Source organism: Nomascus leucogenys, chromosome 15 (genome assembly GCF_006542625.1).
Source record: "Nomascus leucogenys isolate Asia chromosome 15, Asia_NLE_v1, whole genome shotgun sequence".
Lineage (NCBI taxonomy): Eukaryota > Metazoa > Chordata > Mammalia > Primates > Hylobatidae > Nomascus > Nomascus leucogenys.
In genome coordinates, this window is record NC_044395.1 from 53694773 (window position 1) to 53718966 (window position 24194).

Here is a 24194-nt window from a genome sequence, read left to right on the forward strand (position 1 = left end):
CATGATTTACTGAATATTTTAAGCCCACTGTTGAGACCTATTGCTCAGAAAAAAAGATTCCTTTCAAAATATTAATGCTCACTGACAACGCACCTGGTCACCCAAGAGCTCTGATGAGATGCACAAGGAGACTGATACTGTTTTCATACCTGTTAACACATCCATTCTCTACCCATGGATCAAGGAGTCACTTTGACTTTCAAGTCTTATTATTTCAGAAACACATTTCCTAAGGCCATAGCTGCCATAGATAATGCTGCTTCTGATGGATCTGGGCAAAGTAAGTTGAAAATCTTCTAGAAAGGTTTCACCATGCTAGAAGCTAATAAGAACATTCACGATTTATGGGAGGAAGTCAAAATATCAACAGTAATTGGAGTTTGGAAGAAGCTGATTCCAGTCCTCATGGATGACTTTGAGGGGCTCAAGCCTTCAGTGGAGGAAGTGACTGCAGATGTGGTGGAATAGCAAGAGATCAAGAATTAAAAAGTGGAGCCTGAAGATGTGACTCAATTGCTGCAATCCCATGATAAGGCATGAACTTACGACGCGTTGCTTTTCATGGATAAACAGAGTAGTTTCTTGATATGGAATCTACTCCTGGTGAGGATGCTGTGAACATTGTTGAAATGACAACAAAGAATTTAGAATATTCTATAAGCTTAGTTGATAAGCAGTGGCAGGGTTTGAGAAGATGGACTCCAATTCTGAAAGAAGTTCTACCGTGGATAAAATGCTATCAAACAGCATTACATGGTATAGAAAAATCTTTTGTGAAAGGAATAATCAATGCAGCAAACTTCAATGTTGTCTTATTTTAAGAAATTGCCACTGCGACCCCAACCTTCAGCAACCACCACCCCGAGCAGTCAGCAACCATCAACACTGAGGCAAGATCCTCCACCACAAAAAATTGTGACTCATTGAAGGCTCAGATGATCATTAACATTTTTAAATAATAAAGTGTTTTTTAATTAAGATATGTATTTTTAGACATAATGCTATTGCATACTTAGACTACAGTATAGTGTAAACATTTTATTAATATATGCACTGGGAAACCAAAAAATTTGTGTGACTCGCTTTACTGCAATATTTGCTTTATTGCAGTGGTCAGAAACCCAACCCACAATATCTCCGAGGTAATGCCTGTAGCAATGTTCTCCTCTTTATACTTTCTTTTTAAAAATTCAGCCTGGGCAACATGGTGAGACCTCATCTCTCCAAAAAACAAAAAAAAGTCGGGCATGGTAGTATGAGCTTGTGGTCCCAGCTACTTGGGAGGCTGAGGTGGGAGGATCACTTGAGCCCAGGAGGTAAAGACTGCAGTGAGCTGTATTCATGGCACTGCATTCCAGCCGGGTGACAGAGTGAGACTTTTTCTCAAAAAAAAAAAAAAAAAAAAGAAAAAATTAAAAGCTTGATCTGTGGCAGGGTGTGGTAGCTCACGCCTATAATCCCAGCACTTTGGGAAGCCGAGGTAGGCACATCACCTGAGGTCAAGAGTTTGAGACCAGCCTCGCCAAAATGGTGAAACCCCGTCTCTACCAAAAATATAAAAAATTAGCCTGGTGTGGTGGTGTGCACCTGTAATCCCAGCTACTCAGGAGGCTGAGGCAGAATTGCTTGAACCTGGGAGGCGGAGGTTGCAGTGAGCGAGCCGAGATCGTGCCACTGCACTCCAGCCTGGGCCACAGAGTGAGGCTCTGTCTCAAAAAAAAAAAAAAAAAAAGGTTGGTTTGTTACTAATTTTTTAAATGGATTAGCTTATTTATAACATAAAATACATGCCTTACAACAAAGATCTTTGTAACTGTTTTGAGATAAAGCTGTATTAAGAAACTTTCATTTTTAAGCACATGGCAAAAACTTTCAATTTCTGAAATGGGTGATACTGTTTTTGACACTGGCATCAGCAAACTCTGACAAAGTGGAGGTCACTGGTTTTAAAATAATAAAATCTTTTCGATATAGTACTCCGTAAAGATGATCACAAATATAGAAATGTGGTGACTATGGAAGGGAGATGTTAAAGTGATACTAATCCTGATAGTCAATCAAAATAACATTTCTATAAAAATAAAATCTTGCCACTTAAGGTAATAAGATGGAAATTTACAGATGAAAGATAAATAATTTACATAAATCACTGATCTGTGTTATTAAAGGGAGCACAGAAAAGAGAACGCTAATCCTAATTTTTTGCTATCCTTGTTGGGACTCTTATGTATACATTAGTAAGGTTCTGCCAAAAGCTGATTATGTATTCCTAGATTTGGTTGTCACCTTAAGGCTACATGGCAATCTCAAAGGACATGGTACGGTAGGTAATACAGGATACAAAGGAAAGGCAGAAAGAAGGGTCAAAGAAAATTGCCATTATGAGTGCTAAAACCTCAAATTCCTTGCCATTGCAACTGTCAAAAGACAAAATTACAACAGTTTTGTGAAAGATCTTAATTGGCTTTATTTATGATTCTGTCAGATGCGTTTGAACAAAAAAGCAACTCCATTTTGTCTAGAGGCTGGGTAAAATGAAGCTGAGACATACTGGGCTGAATTCTCAGACGGTTAAGGCATTCTAAGTCATAGGATGAGATATGAGGTCAGCACAAAATACAGGTTATAAAGACCTTGCCGATAAAACAGGTTGCAGTAAAGAAGCCAGCTAAAACCCACCAAAACTAAGATGGTGATGAGAGTGATCATTGGTTGTCCTCACTGCTACAGTGCCACCAGCGCCATGACAGTTTACAAACGCCATGGCAACGTCAGGAAGTTACCCTATATGGTCTAAAAGGGGGAGGCACAAATAATCCACCCCTCGTTTAGCATATCATCAAGAAATAACCATAAAAATGGGCAGCCAGCAGCCCTCGGGGCTCTTCTATGTCTTTTATTCCTTTACTTTACTAATAAACTTGCTCTCACTTTATGGACTCGCCCTGAATTCTTTCTTGTGCGAGATCGAAGAAGCCTCTCTGGGGGTCTGGATTGGGACCTCTTTCCTGTAACAATTCTAGAATTGGGAAATACTTTATTCCATAAAATAGAGTAAGTGACCCAAGGGGCTAGCAGACAAGTTCGGTTTTATAGACAGAAAAGGGCTGAAGAAAGTAGAAACAAAGAACAAAAAGCAGCTTGGTCATTTCAAAGTTACTTTCCTCCTAAAGTGGGAACAGAGGAACAGAAAAATACAGGAATAACTGGTTAACATAAGGCTACTTTTTGTTGTAAGCATCAAAGGCAGAGCAAACTTCGTTGTTATGACAATTGAAACTGGCACATGTGGGAAATTTGGTTATTTCTCTCTCCTGAGTTCTAGGAAGGTCAGATAACAATGTAGTTTTGATTTGGTGAGGTGGAACTTTAAGTATAAATGATTCTATTTTGATTTTTAGTCTGGTCCACTAGGGCCTAGTGCAGGAGCTTAGTCCAAAACAAAGGCCTCCTATAACTTTTAGTTGACATAACAAATGATTTAATGTCAACAAAGGCATTGTCCTCCACATTCTAAAATCCAATTTAGTGTAGGGTTTAGTATGGAGGTACATCTATCTGTGAGTTAGGGGAGCTAAAAGAACATAAAGCTCACTCCTGAACATGCTGTCTCTTACCTGCTTAAAATCCTGCTATTTAGAATGAAGCCTCAATATCTCACAATGGTCTGTGCAGCCCTGGGTCATATAGATCTTGCCAATGCCTGACCTCACTTTATACCACTCTCCTCCTTAATCACTGTATTTCAATCCATGCTGGCCTTCTTTCTGCTCCTCAAGCACACCAAACGATTTCCCTTCTCAGGCTTTTGTGCTTACTGTTCTCTTTGGCTAGGATATTCTTCCCTTAGGTCTTGGAATAGTCGGTTCTTTATCGTCCTTCAGTCTGTAACTCTAATGTTATCCCTTCAGAGAGCCCCACTTTAGCTCAGGTAGAATCCTCCTTCCTCTTAGTTTCTATGGCATCACCTGTTTTATCCTTCATGGTACTAATCATGCTGGATAGTCATCCTATATATGTCTTTGCTTACTTATTTTTGTTCCTTCTACCCATCACTAGCCTAAGTTTCATAAAGACGGGGACCTAGTCCACCCTGTTCTCTACTGTAACCTCAGGGCTTAGAAGAGTGCTCAGCACACAGTAAGTTCACAGTAAATAGTTATTGAATGGGGCCAGGTGTGGTGGATCAGGCCTATAATCCCAGCACTTTGGGAGGCCAAGGTGGGAGGATTGCTTGAGCCCACCAGTTTGAGACCAGCATGGGCAACACAGCAAGAACTCATCTCTACAAATAATAAAAAATATTAGCTGGGCATGGTGGTGCATGCTTGTAGTTCCAGCTACTCAGGAAGCTGAGGTGGGAGGGTCACTTGAGCCTGGGAGATTGAGGGTGCAGTGCGCAGTATTGCGCCACTGCACTCCAGCCTGGGCAACAGAGAGTAGTCTCAAAACAAAATTTATTGCATGAATGAAGAACTATAAGCAGAATTTTGCAATTCAAGAAAATTTTCATAACAGAGTAGGCATACGCCATATGATACCAGAATTGTCTTCCTATTTCATTTGAAGTTCCCCTAAAAAGTCTTTCTTTATTAACAAAGAGAATGGCTTTTCTTTTTTTCTACACCATATACTATTGTACCTCTGTAGTCCTACCGTTTGTTTTGTCTATTGTAGTGTATTGTCTATTTGGTTTTATTCTCCCTAATGCCTATTCTCTTAACTTTCTTTTTGCTCTTTATGTGCTAGTAATTTATGCCAAGGGAAACAATCTGAGTTGTGTTCCTTGCTTCCCCACCCCCACAGTATGTTTCACATTTCTATGCCTTTGCTTTTTTCCATTCTTCTCTCTAAAATGCTCTTTTATTCTCTTGGTAATGCTTATTCTTCTTTAAGATCCTTCTTAGAAGTCTTCTTTTCTAGGATGTTTTCCCAGAAGTTAAATTACTCTTTAATTCATCACATGCCACATTATATTAAATTTATCTGTTCAATATGGCTTGTTTTTCCTGGACCCAGAGTAAGATCGTAGAAGGACTATCTGTTTATATCTTCAGTGCCCAGCTCAGAAATTGTCAATCTGAACTTGATATTAATCTTCTTCATGATTTGCAGTTCCTCTTCCCAAGCCACAATTTTGTCACATAGCGTTAAATATAAAACACAATTTTACCAAATCATACAATTATCTTATATTTGTATACGAAGTACACAGCCTAGTTACCTTATTTCATACTTATTTTAATCATTACTTACATCTTATCCTCACTTCTAATTTTTTTACTTGTGTTCATATTGTGAGCAGAGACGATTTTCTTTAGGGCTCTAAAACGGAATTTTATATTGTACCACAACAATATGGGCATTCATCAAATCATGTTCTTTACACAATTGTTATTCAAACTTTAGGAAATGTAATAAACTTGTAACATGACTCGTACACTGGGCTAAGTGAAAATAAGATACTGTCTGTCCTAAAAAAATTGCTAATTGGGCAGACAACTCACTAACAAATGAAAAACTTAAATAAGCAGGAAATTTTGGATTCATTTCTAAATTAATTGTGCCAGCACTTATTACTATACTTTTAAAAGAAGGTTGGTTACATTGTCTTTATTTAAGGGTTTATTGCCCTCTAGTGGATCAATTAAGTAAGTCTAAAAATCTATAAAAACAGCAAATTTGAGAACTGTAATGAAAGGGATCATTAGTATTTTTACTATTTGTATTTCACCTGGTGAACCCCAGAAAATGGCGAAAAGGCTTCCCATTTATTGTCTGTTGGACAATAATAGAATAAGATCGTTTCAGACACTAACTGTTAATTAATTTCCTTTGGTGTTTTCATAGTATTTCCTTCATACTTGCCACTTAGTTTATTTATTTATTTATTTACCTAGGCTCTGGGGGTGTTTTTATAGTTTGTTTTATTTCTCTGTCTCTTTCTACTGCTTGACTTGCAGTATAGTGGATGCATGTCTGATGAATAATTGAATGAAACATCAGGAATAAGTAAATACTAAAATTAGGAAGACATGATGATACACTTGGGAACAATTTCGTATGCGGTATCTTTTGCAGTTTATCTTTCTTTTCACATTTATTGGGAAGGATGATGATATAGTATTACATTTCTTTTAGCTCCATCACAGCAAACCATATCCCAATTTAATACACGAACATATTTATTCATCAGTTATTAATTGTGCAGCTGCCAAATGCTAGGTGGGGATAGTGTGATTGATGGACAGACAAGGTCGCTACCTAGCCACTAGACTTACAGTCTAGTGTAAGAGACAGACATTAAAATAATCACACAAAAAATTTAACTGCAATTCTGGCAAATTCTATTTTGGAAATGCACAGTGCCATGAGAAAATATAACAGGGGGACTAATTTAGTTTTTGATGGGAGGAATGGGGAAAGAGAAGAGGATAGTTAGGAAAATATATAATCTTATTTTAATTTTTTTATTTTTTTTTGAGACAGAATCTTGCTCTTTTGCCCAGGCCAGAGTGCAGTGGCGCTATCTCGGCTCACTGCAAGCCCTGCCTCCCAGGTTCACGCCATTCTCCTGCCTCAGCCTCCCGAGTAGCTGGGACTACAGGCGCCCGCCACTGCGCCCGTCTAATTTTTTGTATTTTTTTAGTAGAGACAGGGTTTCACCGTGTTAGCCAGTATGGTCTCGATCTCCTGACCTCGTGATCCGCCCGCCTCGGCCTCCCAAAGTGCTAGGATTACAGGCGTGAGCCACTGCGCCTGGCCATAATCTTATTTTTAAAAAGTATTTTCTCAGGGTGGTAGTGTTAAGGGCGATTTTTATTTTCTTTATATATTTAAGATATTTTCTAAGTGTATCGCTTTTATAATTAGAAAAAATCAATAAATACAATCTAAGTGTATTGCTTTTATAATTAGAAAAAAATCAATAAATACAATAAAAATGCTGGATAGGGACATTAGCAATGATATACAAGAAAATCTTGCTTTCTTTAAATCTCTCACACATAAAAGTAGAAATACGGAGGGTAGAAAGAGGGACAAAAGTGTAAGTGTTGGGGCAGAACTAATTAAGGCCTCAGTTGGCCTTTGTTTTTTCAAAGGGCACATACCAGGGATTACCTAGGTCAATGTCCAGGAATGAAGGCTCTGATAGACTTATGCTTATTAAAATATGTGGGATCCATGTGGACACACTATAGTACATATCTAATTTACCATGGAATATTCTAGAATACTTGCTTTCTCTTCTTTTAGACAAGCCATACGGGGAGCTGAACTGTAATCCAAAGATGTTCTACTAATTTACCATGAAAAATTACCATCACAGGGAAGGGACATATCAGAAGCCCATATTTGTATATTTGGTATAACTACATATTATACTAAAATTATAAACAGAAAGTTGCTTGAAGAAGAGCTGTGTGGTGAATCAACTATTTAATGGAATCAAGCTAATGCCTGATGCATTTTTCATTCTAGAGATGGTTTTGTCAGTGGTACCAGATATATAAACTCATTGATTACAACCTCTGCATCCCATTTTCATACTAGACAAGTATTTCTCAAACTTTATCATACATCAAAATCACCTAGAAGGCTTGATAAAACAGATTGCTGGGCTCCAACTCCAGAGTTTGATTCAGTAAGTCTGGGATAAGGGCCTGAGAATCTGAATTTTAAGTTCCCAGGTAATGGCCAAATTGCCCACACTTGAAAACCAGTAGCCTAGTCATTGAGACTATCTCATGGTGAATAACACTTGTGATAAACATGGTTATAGTTAAATCCCTAAGGCCTGACAGCATCTTAGTCTCATTTGGATGATTTTGCAATTCTTTGCTCTAATCCATTATTTGGTGACCTTTCAGCTTAACTACCTCATTATCAAGTTCTCAGAAGGCATCTTAATCATTTATGAAAAACCGTGCCCATACATGCACATACCAACACATCTTTTTTTCTTCTTTGGGCTAGACTAGAAGATCTAGAAAAACTGGGTTAGATTAGAAAATTTAAACTAATTCTTATTCTATGTTAGATCCTAGAGAAAAAGTTCAATTAAGTATTTAGTGTAAACTGGCATCTGGGGACAGGGCTGAAGAAAACATAAAAGTATAAGATGTGAATCCTATCTTAAAGTTCATAATCCAGTTTGAGTTCATTTGACTGCTTTACAGTTTGCAAAGTGCTTTTGCATCATTATCTGATCCACTCAGAGAAGTTAATCAGGTCTGGAACTCATGCCTTCTGATGAGTAGCTTACCAGTCTTTCTAGTCCATTACTCTCTTTGCTCAAGCTTCACACTTGAAAGAAACTATGTGTATTTGCTTCAAGACTGTGCCCAAAGGATGAAATTACTCCTTTAAAAAACTAGTTCCACTTCTAATGGCATAAAGAAAAGAAAGTATGACTAACTTTTCTCCCTTTCTTCGTTCCTCTCCAAACTGTTCTTGCCTTGCATGAAAATCTTTGTCACCTTGTAATTCTCCAATTTTCTGTTTCATATTTTACAGGCCAGGAGGCCTCAGCTATGGGAAGTGTGGCTGTTTTGAATTGTTTTCTTAACACTGTCTAATGGTCTCCTCCAAGGGCACATACTTGTTTAATTTTTCTAAAGGCAGTCATAATAAGTCCCTAAAAAATAATTTAGTAACATTGACACGAAAATTCTAGAAAAGTAAGAGAGGCAGGCAGGAGAGTGAAAATTAAGCAAGCAAAAAAAGAAAGAGACAAAATCTTCAGTGGAAGGAGAAATACTGATGAAAAATACTTTAAAAACATGAACAAGGAAAATCTTAGTACAATACAGTTTTTCCATTGATATCATTTATGGGACATTTATTACAGGGATGGAGAAGGTAACATCTCAGTAAATGGTACTACTCAATAACCAGTAACTCAGGCCAGATACCTAGGAGTCATTTGTCACTCCTCCCTTTCTTTCACATCTCACATCACACTCATCAGAAGGTACTTGAATCTACTTCCATACCTAGAAACCATCATTCACTTTTCCCTCATATATTCTGCCATCATCTTAATCCAAACCACCATTATCTCCTGTTTATGGTGCTGGATTAACCTCCTAACCATGATCTGGTCTCTGCCCATCTTTCCAGACTCATCTCATACAACTGTCCTTTCTGAATATATTCCAGCAATACTGGTCTTTCCTTAGATTCTTGAACATTAACATGTCAAGCTCTTTCCTGCCTCTGGACCTTTGCACAACCTGTTCACTCTGTTTAGAATGTTTTTCTTTCCCTCTCTTGCATGGTTGGATCACGCTCATCTTTTAGGCATCAGTATCAACTCCTTGGAAACGTTTTCTTAGACCAACCTAATTCACATCGTTTCCTTGTAAATTCTCCTTAATTCCATCCATAAAAGGTAAGTTCCATTAGAACAGGAATCTACCTTGTTCATCATTGGATCTCAGTACCTAGCAGTTCATGGCACAGACGAAAGAAGCACTTAACTATCTGCAGAATAAACAAATAATTACTTGGTGCTCTGTGATCCAGTCTTATGGGGTCTGGAAAGGGTTTCTGATTTAAAAGGCTTTGCAAACTGAGTAAGAATTAGCCAGGTCAGGGACAGGGTCAGAAGGCGGTTTGGGGTGAGAAGGAGGATGGTACACTTCAGGAACACAAAAGACATTCTATATGGCTGGAGTGGTGGAAAACCAGGCAAAAGTCAGACAGGAAAGAGTCTGTAAGTCATGTTAAAGAGTTTGGGCTTAAACCTGAGGGCAAATAGGAGCGACTGAAAGGTTTTCAATGGGGAGTGCCTCGGTCAAACATGAACTTTATCAGCCCAGCAATGTGGAGACTGGACTGGAAGGTAGCAAGACTGAAAGCAGGAGAACCAGCTGGGGCGGGGGGGGAGGGGGGTTACTGTCACAGCTATGTAGCAGTTACAGGGTCGAACCAAAATAATGTCAGTAAAAAACGGAGAGAAGTGAACAGATCTGAGATATTCAAGAGGCTGGTAGGGACTGGCTGGATGTGAAAAGGAAGAAAACTTTCAAGCTCTGGTTTAAGCACATGGCTCAGTTAAAGTATGTTCCTTCTAAGCCATTAGAGCATTTTGGAAGATCCCCTTTCAGCACGTACTACTATGCACAGTGGCCCGCTGAATACGTATTTGCACATTACAGAAGCAAGAGTCGCGCCTTTTCCTCTCTATTTTCGATTCTAAAAGCTCACTCCGAGTCTAGCTCGATGGCACTGTAAGTGTTCAATAAACGTTCGTTAGGTGATTGCAAAAGCACTGAGTCTAAAATAAAATAACTGACGTTTATATTCTGTTACCCTCATGGCTGCCCGTTTATACAGAGAAGGACTTGTGAAAAAACAAGTGCCAGGCTCTGAGTGGGTCTCATTCATAATGAAGTTAAGAGCCCCCTTGGAAGTCTCCGGCCCTTGGGCTTCCCGACAACCCCTTTACCCAGCTCACCTGGGGGAGAAGACCAGGAGCGGGCCCAGTAGACGCACAGTGACTCAGACCGGCCGGACTCAGTAGCTCGCCGGCAGCCTTCCAATCGAATCTCCCGCCTCCTTTTCCGCCGGAAGTAACGCTTTGCCAGGGATTACTCAGAGCCAATCAGAAGAAGGCGCCGCAGAGGGTGGAGCTTAGCCAAGAAATCCTACAAGCATCTGGGAACGACCATTTTCGTCAAACTGCGGGTAGAGTCTTTCTCCCCGACAGGTGGATCAGTAGTACAGTCCGTAAAGTTGGTTTTGAAGCGGCGCTGAGCCTCCTGGGCGTAGGGATCCCCAGAAAGTGTGGAGCGAGCCGGAGGGCCCTGGGGTCTGGCGGGGTGACTGAAAGAGGGAATGGAAGCCGGATGAAGAGGGTTGAGGGAGCTTTGGAAGCCAGACCCGGCGCTGTCCTAGGGGCTAGCACTACCCATGGGAGGAGGGAGGAAGGGGGCGGTGGCAGGAGGCAGGAGGGAGGTGGAGCGCGGAGTGGGTTTTCGGGTGCCGGAGAAGAAAGGGGGCGTTACTTGAAAGAAGAGACCGGGACCTGGCGGGATTTAGGGGCGATGTGGACCCGGGGCGACCTGTGTAATGGATGGGTTGTGCGAGCAACACAGTTTTGGGGTGACCCAAGAACGGAGTATCATAGGGAATGGTTAGGCTCCATGATGGAGGTGGGTGCAAGGAGCACAGTCTTTGGAGCTGGACCCAGCGGTCTGCGACGACGTGCTCCGTTCACTGCTGAGTGATCTAGTGCAAGTTCCTGCACCTCTCTGAGCCTCAGTTTCCACATCTGTAGATGGGAATAACAATCATATACGACGCACAAGATTGCTGTGACGATTGAGTTAGAGGAGATGATGCTTGTGCCTCCCTGCCTCGTGATACACTGGCCTGTAGTGAACCTTCAATAAATTGTCATAGTAGCTGTTATTGCCATTATGTAGGATTTGCGGAAGACAGGAGGTGTCGCAATGGAATTGAGGCGGCCAGGGCAGGGTTTGGCGGTGATGATAATGGTAGGGATATTGGGTGACCTGAAGGACAGGTGGGCTTCGGGGGCGCTATAGATAAAGCATGGGCTACAGCGATGAGGTAGGAAGAGGCCCTAGCATGATAAGGGCAGACTTGGGGTGTGACCGCAATGAAGGTGAGTGCTAAGGAGCAGATGGCACAAGAGGAAAGTGGAGTGGAGGCGGTGTCCTCGGGGATTGGGGCGGAGTGGCTGTGGTGACCCGGCTTGGGCGGCGTCTCTGAGGAGCTGGCTGGCTTTGGGTTTCCCCCGGGAGGAGCTGTTTTGCGGCAGGCGGAGCTGCAGGCTGGGCAGGGCTTAGCCTGTGCGCTTCTGCTGGCCTCCTTTTCGCCCTCCCACCCGCACTGCAGTCTCCAGCCAGAGCCATGGGCCGCCGAGCCCTCCTGCTCCTGCTTCTGTCTTTTCTGGCGCCCTGGGCCACCATAGCCCTCCGGCCGGCCTTAAGGGCCCTCGGCAGCCTACACTTGCCAACCAACCCCACATCCCTCCCGGCTGTAGCCAAGAACTATTCGGTTCTCTACTTCCAACAGAAGGTAAGGGGGAGCGGGGGCTTCGCCGTCCCAGGCCCAACCGCCGGGAACCCTGACCCTCAGAGCCCGGGCAACGGAGCCCACCTCGAAATTCACACCCCTTGATGCCTAGGATCTGTTTGGTCTTTGGCTCACATCTTCCAGAAGTGACCAACCAGCAGATGGTCCCAAATCCCAGTTCTGTTTAAATTTTCTCCCCCCATTACCAATAATTTGGTAGTAGTTTTGGCTCCATACTCTTGATTCAGGCTTTTCTGTAATTGGACACGACAATCACTTCAACTCCCCCTGCTCCCAGAGGGTGCCCCAATCCGAACTCCCTTGACCTTCCCTCAAATTCAAATTATTAAATGCCAGCTCTGGTACCTAGTCTGCGGTGATAGTCATCCTTTGCCCCAAGGCAGCCCTAAATACAAATTCTAATATCTTTACCTATTAGATAATGTTGGATAGTTATCCATCCTAAAAGCCAGCCTCTCATAAGGGGTCAGCTCAGAGCTGATTTTGTAACCCTATTATTAAGAATTGTTGACAGTCCCTATTCCCCATAAGACTGAATGTATGTAGCCTATACTTGTAAAAGGAGTTGTAGGAGTTTGTGGTGGGGGTGGGGACTAGCCTTTCTATGGTCTGTATCGTGAACTTAGAGGTTTTTAGGCTTGATGCCTTTGTGCTTGGCTGCAGCATGAGGCATTCCCCCACAGGTCTTGATGGAAAAGTACATCCTCTGTGAAATGGCAAGGAATCCTTACAGTTCAGCATTTCTGAAGCCTGTGTAAAAACAGGAAAAGATTTGGAAAAGGTTGGGATTAGAAAGAGTGCAAGGGTCTGAAGCTTGGCTTTAGGAGTCAGATAGAACTGGATTCCACCCTGCTAGCTCTGTGACCTTGGGCAGGTTACAGTACTTCTGTGAGCCTAGTTCCTTGATCTCTTGGGGTTTGTGGTGATGGTTAAATGAGAGCAGATAACGTGTTCTTAGCAGAGTATCTGGCCTCAAGTAGGCATTCATATAATATGTGGTTATAGACCTATGTGAGATTTTGTTGTTGTTGATTGTGTAGAGACAAGGCTCACTATGTTGCCCAGGTTAGTCTTGAACTTGTGGGCTCAATAATCTCCAAAAGTGTTGGGATTACAGGCGTGAGCCACTGAGCCCAGCCCTTATGTGAATTTTGAGTGGTAATTTGTGGTAGAGGGATGTCATAGATTTCCACAATAACTTAGAAATGATTTAAAAAAAATTTTATTTTTAAAAATAGAGATGGGGTTTTGTCATGTTGCCTAGGCTGGTCTTGAACTTCCGGGCTCAAGCAGTGCCCCTGCCTTGGCCTCCCAAAGGGCTGGGATTGCAGGCGTGTGCCACTGCGTCCAGCCAAGAAACAATTTTTAACCCAGACGTTTGAGTTCAAGTTTATGAGGAAGAGAAAACATTTTAATTTTAGCAGGGGTACCAGGAAATAGTCTTTTTTCTCAGACAACTCCCTTAAATTAATTCTCTAGGGCATAATTTCCTCATTTGTAAATTAGGAGAGTTGGGACAAGGACCAATGTGTTTTACAGTTTACTGAGGAAAATTAAGGGCTCTTTGGGGAGCTGTTTCGGAGGGAAAGTGGATGAAGGCTGAAGTGGAGGCCAAATTAGGTGGTCTAGTACCCTCTCTTGGATCTCTTTCAGCTTTTATCTGTTTTATATGCTGGGATTTTATATACAACTATTTGCAGAACTCAACTGCTAAAGTAAAACGGGGGGAGGACTGTTGGAATGGAAGATCTCTAAAATCCCATTGGGATTGATGAAAAAGAGAACTATCAGCAGAAAAGAAGAGAGTGAAAGAATGAAAGGGTGGAAGGGAACAAATGATTTGTTAGTACCTTAGTTCCTAATTTATGTTCCTTTATTGTAGATTCCTTTCTTGGCCACTACACTCCTTAGAAATATAATTCAACACTGTTTCTTTTTCCATTTTTGATGATATGTGAAGTCCAGCTTTATTCAGCCACATTTTGTCCACTGGCTTATATTCGATTTATATTTTAGGATACAGATTCCACATATGTATTTATTACCATAATAATAATTTTTCTTCTATCAATTCCAATTGAGTTTTATTTCGTTTTCTGAGGAAAACTTTTACATATGTATTTATTGTATAATTATAATTATACTAGTTGCCAATTTCTGAACCATTGATGTTTAGTTGGGACTATGTGTAAACTCAACTTTAACTTTTTTAGTTAGAGCACATGAAATACTTCGATGCCTCCTAATAATAAACTTATTATTAAAACTGTAAGGCTTAGTTTTTACTCAAGGTTTAATTTTTATTAAACTTTATAATGATTTACCTGTGGTTATATCTGCCCCAGTGACCAAGCTGGACCCAGCTGTCCTTCTATGTATATAAAGGATGTGGTTTTATGGAGTGGTCTCTAAAAAGGCTTAGCCCATGGCCTTATCCCTCCCCTGCTTAGAAATTCTTCATAACTCTGATTGCAGGGTAAAGGCCAAACACCTTGGCGTGGGAATCCATTGTTCCTTACTATGTAACCCTAGCTAGTCGTTCCAACTTTATATTCTGCCATAATGCCCCATCCCAGGTCCCACTTTTAGCAACCTAACAGACTCAAGTGACTTCTACTGTGTCAGAAATTCTGTCTGGAATACCATCCCTCTTCCCCACTATTTAAACTCATACTTCTATTCCAGCAGAAATGTCTCACCTCTTCTGTTAATCTTTGACTTCTTTAAGGCAATTTAGTTGGTCTTTTTTCATCCTGCACATTTACTATATTGTATGTGTCCCTCCAGCTAGTTAGTACTCTACAATACCTAGAAGAGCCTATAAAAAAGTATAAAGCACAAAATAAATAGTTGTTGAGAGAGTGAATGCATGATTATCCAAAAAGAACCTAAACAAAGCAAAGACTACCATCATTTAATTGTCACAAATCATTTTTTATTTTTCTTTTTATCTTTTACTTTAATTCTTTACTAATTATTTTTTCCAACTTTTTCAAAGTCTTCAAATAGTGATTTAGGTAGGAATATTTGATTTCTTTTACCTGAAATAACTGAATTAGGAGACCAGAGAAAGGATAGTACATCACTTGGGCACATCGAGGCTCTGGGTGCATGTGTAGTATGTGTGGTATCAGTGTCATAAAGGGCTCTCTGGAATGTGTGGCTTATGGTTACAATGTTGCATGCTTATTACCTTGTACCTCCCACCTGAGCCCCTCAGGCTAGAATGTGAGTCCCGAATCACACATTTTAGTGTGTGATGTAGTGAAGAGGGAGAATCGGTCCTGTCAGTGGTAAAATTGGGAGCAATATCTATTGTATTAGGGTGTGTGTCTGTGTGTTTCTCTCTTTACAAGAGAGATTTTTATTAAGGAATTGGCTCATGCAATTGTGGAGGCTTAGTAAATCCAAAATCTTCAGTGTAGGTTGGAGGCTGGAAACCCAGGGAAGGGTTGCAGTTTGGATGCACGGGCATTCTGCTGCAGAATTTCTTCTGGCTTAGGGGAAGTCAGTCTTGTTTTTTTTTTTGAGGTGGAGTCTTGTTCTGTTGCCCAGGCTGGGGTGCAGTGGCGAGATCTCGGCTCACTGCAACCTCTGCCTCCCGGATTCAAGTGATTCCACTGCCTTAGCCTGCCGAGTAGCTAGGATTACAGGTGCCCACCACCACACCTGGCTAATTTTTGCAGTTTTTAAAATACAGACAGGGTTTTACCATGTTGGCCAGGCTGGTCTTGAATTCCTGACCTCAAGTGATCCACCTGCCTTGGCCTCCCAAAGTGAGGGGAAGTCAAACTTTGTTCTATTAAGGCCTTAAACTGATTAGATAAGGCCCACCCAAATTATGGAGGGTAAAGTCCACTGATTTAAAGTCCGCTGATTTAAATGTTAATCTCATCCAAAAAATACCTTCACAAAAACATCTAGAATGATATTTGACCAAATAGCCAGGTACCATGGCCTATAAAGTTGGCATATAAAATTAATCATCACATCCACCAAGGTTGTTGTCAGAGTTCAGTGTGGTAACAAATGAAAGCCAAATGGATGGTGCATAGAACATGGTAGGAATTTAAACAACTTAATGGAACAAGTGCTAGTTCCTTCACAACTCTGTCCTGAAAATTCACTCTCATCCAAATGCATGACAATAGTGGTAATGCCACTTCTGAAAATTTAGTACACAGCTATTCCTATTTAACTGCTGATCATTGTTTCTGTTAGAAGTCTGTGTTTTGGCCCAGCATTGAGCTCATGGTCACTGACTCCTGCAGCTCCTTCCTCATCTGCTGTGAGGGGATCACATCAGTGGGCTAAGCTATTTAAATTTACGTACATCCTTTATAGTTCCGCTTTCAATTCCTGTTCTAGGTTCCCCTTTCCCACTTTTGTCACAGTGGCCCTGATGTCTACTAAAATGTTATGTCTAGCTATGTTAGGCACCTTGTAGGGCATGTTGATAAAGATCTTTCTCTTCCTCTTTTAAATTTTTCTTCCCCTTTCTCCTCTTCTTATCTGTTCATCTATTGATGGCCTTCCCCTTAGGTCTGGAGTGTCCTGTCAGAAATATTGTGTGAATTCAGAACTGATTTATGTGTTTGGTGACACAGAATCTTTTTTAGAAGGGGCCTTAGAGATCATGTAGCCTTCCCCTTAGATATGATGGATTGACCTTGATCTAAATTATAGAGGGTCAGAAACTTGATAGAGCTTGAACAGGAGGGTGGTTAAAAGCACAGCTTTTAGTACTGGGTGTGGTAGCTCACACCTGTAATCCTAGCATTTTGAGAGGCTAGGAGGATCACTTGAGGCCGGGAGCTAGAGACCAGATTGGGCAACATAGTGAGACCCCCTGTCTCTACAAAAAAGTAAAAAACAACTACAACAAAACCCAAAGCATATTATTGAGAGGCAAACAGGTTTGAGAACAAGTTCTGTTTCTGTCACTACCTAAGTTACTCAGAGGCAGCCCCTATTTTCATAATCAGCAAAATGGAGATAATTATATTACCTATCCTGTAAGTTTGTTGTAAAAAGAAGTGGTATGTGTAAAGTGCATATTTAGCACAGTGCATAACACTTAGTAAACAATAAATGATAAACATTATTTTTATCTTGCAGTTTCCTAATGTGCATGGCTTTAATTAACCCCTTCACTTTTAAAATCAATAGGACTAAAATAATCAATACTTTAACAGACTTGTGGCCTAGGAATTAACCTTTTTTCTTGCTTAAAATCATTCTTTTCACACAAGATTCTGTACATAAAAAGAAGCATATGAAACTATTTCTGTTTTTCTTTCTATGCTATTTTAAGTGTTGATAAAGTGTTGGGGGGAAATATGGTAATGAATTTACCCTTTTAGGTTTTTGGAAGTACCTTCTTCTCTTGATAACAACAGTAAATCTAACACTGTCTTTCTGATAGCTGAGTTTTAAGTTTCTTACTAGCTAATGCTAAAATCTAATTTCAATAAAAATTAACTTAAGGTTTTTCACTGTCTTGTTTATATTCCTCTGTCAGCATATTGCAGGAACTTTGTGCTTTAGAGAATTTAGACTTTTAAAACATTTTCAAAGTTTGGGTTCTAGGATCAGCCCTGCCACTAACTCACATCATACTCTTGGGCAAGTTGCCTAACCCTCTAGATCTGATTGTACTAATTTGTAAGATAAATGGATTGGATCTGCTGATCTCTGATATACCTATAATTCTGTTCACTGAGTGCCTCCTGTTTATAGGGCACTGCGTTAGGAACAGTGGGAATGTGGGTACAAGTTTCGTTTTTTGCCATAACGTTAATTGCCTTTGGTGAATTGGACCTAAACAACTTTATTATCTTGACTTTGAATAAGACACAGACCCATAACATATAAAATGTTTTTAAATTAAAAAGTAATCACCTCTTCAATTGATACAATATTTATAATATTGCATAGTTGATCTATATTATAATGTAATAAAACATTGTGTTTATGATTTTAAAGTTTGCTTGGTTGTGGGTCTATTGGAGAAGAAAGGAGAATCGTAGGTAAGGAGAATACCTTGATGGTAGATCTTATTTGTCTTCATTCCTAGTGCCTTGGATGGTACTTCTTTTTATTTTTTTATGTGGTTCTGACAGGATATGGTACTTCTTAATAAAGATATTATGAATTGAAAAAATTGGCCATAAATTAAAATGAATAAGGAGTAAGAAAGTAAAATTATATATGTAGTGTAAATGTGTCTAATGCATTATTAATGATAGTAATTTACTACCATTTATTGAAAGCTTCAAATACCCTAAATATTATCCTAAGTACTTAATAGACATTCACTTATTTAATCCGTATTACTGTTCTGTGAGGTAGATGCTATTATTCCATTTTGTAGGCAAGAGAACTATCCTTTTTGTTTGTTTGTTTTTAGACAGGATCTTGCTGTCACTCAGGCTGGAGTGCAGCCATGTGATCATAGCTCACTACAGCCTTGAACCTCTGGGCTCAAGTGATCCTCCCACCTCAGCATCCCAGGTAGCTGGGACTACAGGTGTACACCACAATGCCTGGCTAATTTTTTAATCTTTTTGTAGAGATGGGATCTCGTTATGTTGCCCATGCTGGTCTTGAACTCTTGTCCTCAAGCAATCCTCTTACCTTGGTCTCCCAAAGTGCTAGGATTACAGGCAGGAGCCATCAAACTCGATGAGCAAGAGAACTATCATACAGAGAGGTTAAATTATTATACTGAGCTATACTGCTTACCTGTACCATTTTGTTTTTCTGAAATTAAACTCTGATGAATTTCTAGTTATGAAATGAATGTTGTTACTTTGCTTGTATTATCCAGGATAGGTCAGGTTTTGCTGCTATAGTAAAATTTATAAATTTCGGTCACTTAACCTAACAAAATGTATGACCCTTACTATCATAAACTTCCAATTGACTGAGCAGGGAGCTGTGCTCCTGCTTTGACTCAGAGACTAAGTGGCTGATCGGGGTTTCCTTTTTAGCATATGCTTTCATGAACACTTAGCAGTGGAAAAAGAACATGGAAGATCTCATATAAATGCTCCAAAATGGAAATTACTTATGTCGCTTCTCACAATTCCTTGGCTAGAACTGGTTAAATGACTGTACCCAATCACAGGGTAGGGAGACAAAAAGTACTGGCTTTGTGAGACAGCACTAATGACTACCATACTCAATCAGTCACTTAACCCACCCACCTACCTACCTACTCAGTGCTGATCTGATGTCTTTTATATGTCAGGCACTGGGCTAGGTCCTGGCCAGGCAGAGATGACTATATCCTGAAGGAGTTCAAATTGTACTTGTTGACCATTCCAATTGCATATACTCAAACTTATATCTAAACAACATGGAAAACACTGAAAATTTTGTAATGTCTTGGCATTCATCTGACTCCAACACACGGATTGCTTCAAGAAATAGCCCTGAAGTGAGGTGAATTTTTAAAATATTTTCTTGCTTAACTTGTCATCATTATAATAGTTTATTGTCCTGTTATGTATATACGTTAAAGCACATGATAAAAAGGAACTTATTTATTGATACCATCATTCAGTAATTAAAAATAATTGTTTTGCCTATCTTTATTGTAATAAAAGAAACAAAACTGATACAGTTTTGTAATCTTAAGTGTGCTTTGGTAAGTGTTGAGTAATTGTTAATTAAAAAGAATAATTCTACTGAAAATTTTTATTATCTATTTAACAGTATGTATGTAATCGGATAATTTATAAAAATATTTTTTTCTTTCTGGTTCACAGTTTAAAAAACTCTAGGTATTGTTTGTGAGAAGTGAATGAATGAACATTTATTATCTACTCTGAGCTCAATATTATGCTAAACTCTTTTACATCTCTTAATTATTATTAATATAATCACTTTTTGAAATAGATGGTTTAAATGAAGCTCATAGAGGTTAAGTGTCTTAAGCTATTAAAGGACAATATTTTGAGTCGTGTTTTTATCTGTTTCTTTCAAGATCTATGATCTTTCATTGACATCATGATGTCTCTGTAATCTAAGCAGTAGTAACAAAACTGATGTCTCTGTGTCCACTTATTAGTTCATATTCAGCCTTTACAACAATCCTGTGAGGTACATATTCTCACTAGTAGATTCACTTCTAAAAGCGAAGTGAAGTTCAGAAATATCAAAGGAAGAAACATCCAAAATATCCCATTTGTAAATATCCTGGTTTTTCAGTCCCAAATTGTAAATAACTTGTGGTATGTCTATAAAATGGAATATTGTTAGCCCGAAAAATTATGGTCTTAAAGTAGTCTGACAATGTGATAAAATGTTTATGCATTAATAATAAATGAAAAAAGCAAAATAGAAAATGAATGTTCAATGTGTGTCTAAATTCATTTACCTAATTTTTTATTAGGTGCCTACTATATTCGAAGCACTGGGGAAAGAGCATTCTAGGCATGGGGAAAAACATTCTAGGCACAGGGAATGTCTAGGCAGGGAAAGTCAAGTGCAAAAACCCTGAGGTAGGTGTGTGCCCAGTGGGAGGAACTGTAGGGAGGATGGTATGTCTGGAGGGACATGCCCCAGGGAGAGAGTAATAGAGGAGGACAGAAAGGAGGTTCAGGGAGCCAGATAATGCAGGGACATCTGGGCCATTGTAAGGAATTTGGCTGTAAATCAGAATGAGATGAGAAGCCTTTGGAGCTTTAGGGGCAGAAGAATGACATACTCTGATTAATAAATCTTAAGAAACACTTTGGCTATTGTGTTGAGAATAGACTATGGAGGGGAAAGGGGGAAAACAGAAAGACCAGGTTGTTGCAAAATTTCAGATTAGAGATGATGGTGGCTTGGATTAGTGTGGTAGTGGTGGAGGCTGAGAAGTGCTCAGATTCTGGGTATTTTTGAAGGTGTAGCTGAGAGGTATAGTTGATGAATCAGATGTAGGTTGTGAGATAAAGAATTGAAGATGACTCCAAGGTTTTTTGCCTGAGCAGTTAGAAGGTTGGAGTTGTCATTTACGAAGAAGGGGAAAGCTGCAGAAGGAGTAGGTTTGGGGAAGGAAGGAGAAGAGGAACTTGGTTTCAGAAATGGTATTGTGTCAAGAATTTAGAAGAAAGGTGGGGCAAGTAATACAAATTTGAAGCTGTTAGTATACAGATGATATGTAAAACCATGAGATTGGAAGAGAAGAACAAAGGAGTTAGTGAAGATGATCTTTTCTTTTAACGGTGATCTTCTCAACACTGCATATTTGGAAGTCAGGGAAATGGGGAACCAATTAAGGAGACTGAGAAGGAACAGTTGGAGGAGGAAAACCAGGAGGCTGTGATACCCTGATTACTTAATGAAAAAAGTATTTCCATAAGAAGGTAACCAATAGTGCCTAGATAAATGACTGGGAATTGGCCACTTGATTTAGCAATGTGGAGGTTATGGTGACCTTGACAGCAATTTCCTCGGAGGGTGGGTGGAGGCGAAAGCCTCATTGGAGTGGATGCAAGAGAAAATGGTAGAAGCTGAATCGAGACCACGAGTGTGGTAATCTTTTGAGGAATTTTGCTGTGAAGGGGAGCAGAAATATGGTGTGGTAGATGGAGGGGAAAAGGGTTCCCATCTTTAAGATGGGAGAAATAATCGAATGTATGCTAAGGGAAATGAGCCGAGAGAGTGAGAAAGTGACGGAACAAGAAAGAAATAGAATTGCTAGTGGGATATCTTAGGCAAGAAGAAATGGGATCTAGTGAAAAAACAAGAGCATGAACAGTTTGACCATAGTCAACTAGGTTAGGCACATCATGTAGGCACAGATGAAGGTAAGAAGGTGGTATGGTAGTGAGAGCTTGTGTGCTGTTTTTCAGAATGCTTCTCTTTTCCCTGCAAAATAAGATGGAAGGTCAGCAGCCGAGAATGAGAAGGGGAGAGAACAGAAATGCTCCTCTAGCAGAGAAGGAAAGTAAATGCACTAGGGGCATATGGTTTGATTGCAGGGCAGCTTTTGTAACTTTGTAAGGCCATTTGATGTAACTGTTAGGTAAGTTAGTAAGCCACATTTGATGTGGCTGTATGTTTCTCTAGCTGCATTCAGTTTCTTGGGTATGGTTGTGGAGTTGGTGAATTGCACTTTTGCCAACTGAGAACAACAAGGTGAGAGAGGCCTGGGTAGTGAGAATTGCATGCAAGGGATTACAGCCCCTTGTTGCAGCCCGTATTACCGCCTCCCCTGACTACTAGAAGAGTAAACCAGTTGGTCCTCCTAGCTTCCTGCAGTTCCCCCTCCAGTACAGCTGTCATGGGTTGTCACATAAATCACTTCTCCTCCAGTTGAATCACTGTTCTTTTCAGAAACTGCAACAACTTTTTATTGTTTGCTTTATTAAGAACAAAATCCTGTAGCATTTAAGGCCTTCCAATCTATGGCCCTAACTGCCTTTCCATTTTGCTTATCTATTCACCACATATGCCCATTCCTTTCCTGTCTATGCGTTAATCTACATTGTTCCCTTTGCCTGGAATCTCTCCCATGGGCCTTACCTCTTTTATCAATCCCATTCCTTTTTTTAACCCCTACCTCTAACACTGCCTCCTCCAGGAGCTGCTTTTTTTCTTCTCCTTCTGCTGCTCCTGCTGCTATATCTTCTGCTGCTTCTTCTGCAGCTTCCTCTGCTGCTTCTGCCTCTGCCTCCTCCAGGAGCTGTCCTCCTTCTCCTTCTTCTTCTCACTTCCTCTTCCTCTTGTTTCTTTCTCTTCATCCTCCTCCTTCCTCCATCCCTCCTCCTTCTCCTTCTTCTTCTTCCTCTTTTTTATTTTGTTGGTTTTTTTTTTGAGACAGATCTTGCTCTGTCACCCAAGCTGGAGTGCAGTGCTGTGATCATAGCTCACTGCAGACTTGGCCTCAAACTCCTGGGCTCAGGTGAACCTCCTGCCTCAGGCTCTTGAGTAGCTGAGACTAAAGGCATGTGCCACCATGCCTGGCTATTTTTTTTTTTTAAAAAGAAATGGGGTCTTGCTCTGTTGCCCAGGCTGGTCTTGAACTTCTGGCCTCAAGTGATCTTTCCACCTGTACCTCACAAAGTGTTGGGATTACAGGTGGGAGCCACTGCACCCAGCCCATTTTTAAATCTGGACAGTGTGTGATTGGTCAAATCTTTTTTTGTACTTTTATGGCACATGTCTTATTCTAGCCTTGTGTTATACATAATCTTTTATACTCCTCTCTTATTCTACATTTAAAGCAGGAATCCTGTCTTGTAAACATCCATACTCCTCCATAGCACATGTGACATTGTTTTTCCTAGAGTATTGTTTTCACAAATCTGATGAATCTCTATCTTTCCCCCTCCTTCTCTCCCATTTTTCTACACACTGAGGTAAGGAAGGTGTGTGTATATGGAGGAGGGGAAGGGTGAGGAAACTTGGATCCTAGCTGTCTCACATCCTTTGGAGAGCACGACAGAATGTCAGATAAAGACAGACCTACCTGTTTTAATTTTCTTATTTTGGTGCTCTGGAAGCTGTGGCTAGAAGTTTGTGCTTTTCCTTCTCCCAACATATCTACAGAGAAAGGATTAAGGGAGGGAATGCTGCATTTCTTGTTTTTTCTTTGTTTTGTGTATGGGCGAGGGCTGGGATGGAGAATGAACACAACAAGAAGAATGTCTCCTTACAGGCTACTTCTGTGGTAATTGTGTACCACCTGTATTTATTATTAGAGTGTTAAAGTAAGCTTTTTATGATTTCGGTTTTTCATTTGCAAATGGAAGCCAGTTAACTGTGTATATTTGTAAATCCTTACTTTCTGTGGCATACATGTTAGTTCAAGTTGCCCTGTGGTGCTGCGGCTGGAGAGAAGCAGCAGCCGTGTCTCTGTCAAGCCCACGATGCTGTCTTTCCTGCTGCTCATATTGTGCAGATTTCCCACATGGGTTAGGAGAAAACAGATTTGTTAAAGGCAGATTTCCTTAGAAGCTTTTCTCTGAGCAGCCCTGCAATTTGGTTGTATGGTATGTATGGGCAGAAAGGTGTGATACTTTTTCTCACCCATCATAAGGGTCATGGTCAATGCTCCTATAATAAAATACAGGTTAACAAGAGAAAAGCATAACAAGTTTATTTAAGCACAGTTTTATGTGATATGGGAG

At 40.2% G+C, this 24194-nt stretch overlaps 2 protein-coding genes across 5 annotated transcripts in view; one reads left to right on the forward strand and one right to left on the reverse strand.

Moving 5' to 3' along the window:
- The window catches only part of DDIAS (DNA damage induced apoptosis suppressor), a 39691-nt gene extending 29133 nt beyond the window's left edge, over window positions 1-10558 (reverse strand). The window contains exon 1 of one of the 2 annotated variants that reach the window (XM_030828904.1): window positions 10463-10558. The gene's annotated coding sequence lies outside the window, so the exon portion shown is untranslated. The remainder of the gene's footprint in view (window positions 1-10462) is intronic. The other variant, XM_030828905.1, reaches the window with a different exon arrangement.
- Window positions 10545-24194, forward strand: part of PRCP (prolylcarboxypeptidase) — an 80208-nt gene continuing 66558 nt past the window's right edge. For 2 of the 3 annotated variants that reach the window (XM_004093116.3, XM_030828906.1), the window contains exon 1: window positions 11688-12051. In XM_004093116.3, coding sequence (XP_004093164.2) covers window positions 11884-12051 — 168 coding nt within the window. In that variant the 5' untranslated portion in view covers window positions 11688-11883. Of the gene's footprint in view, window positions 10693-11687; window positions 12052-24194 lie in introns of those variants that run through there. The other variant, XM_030828907.1, reaches the window with a different exon arrangement.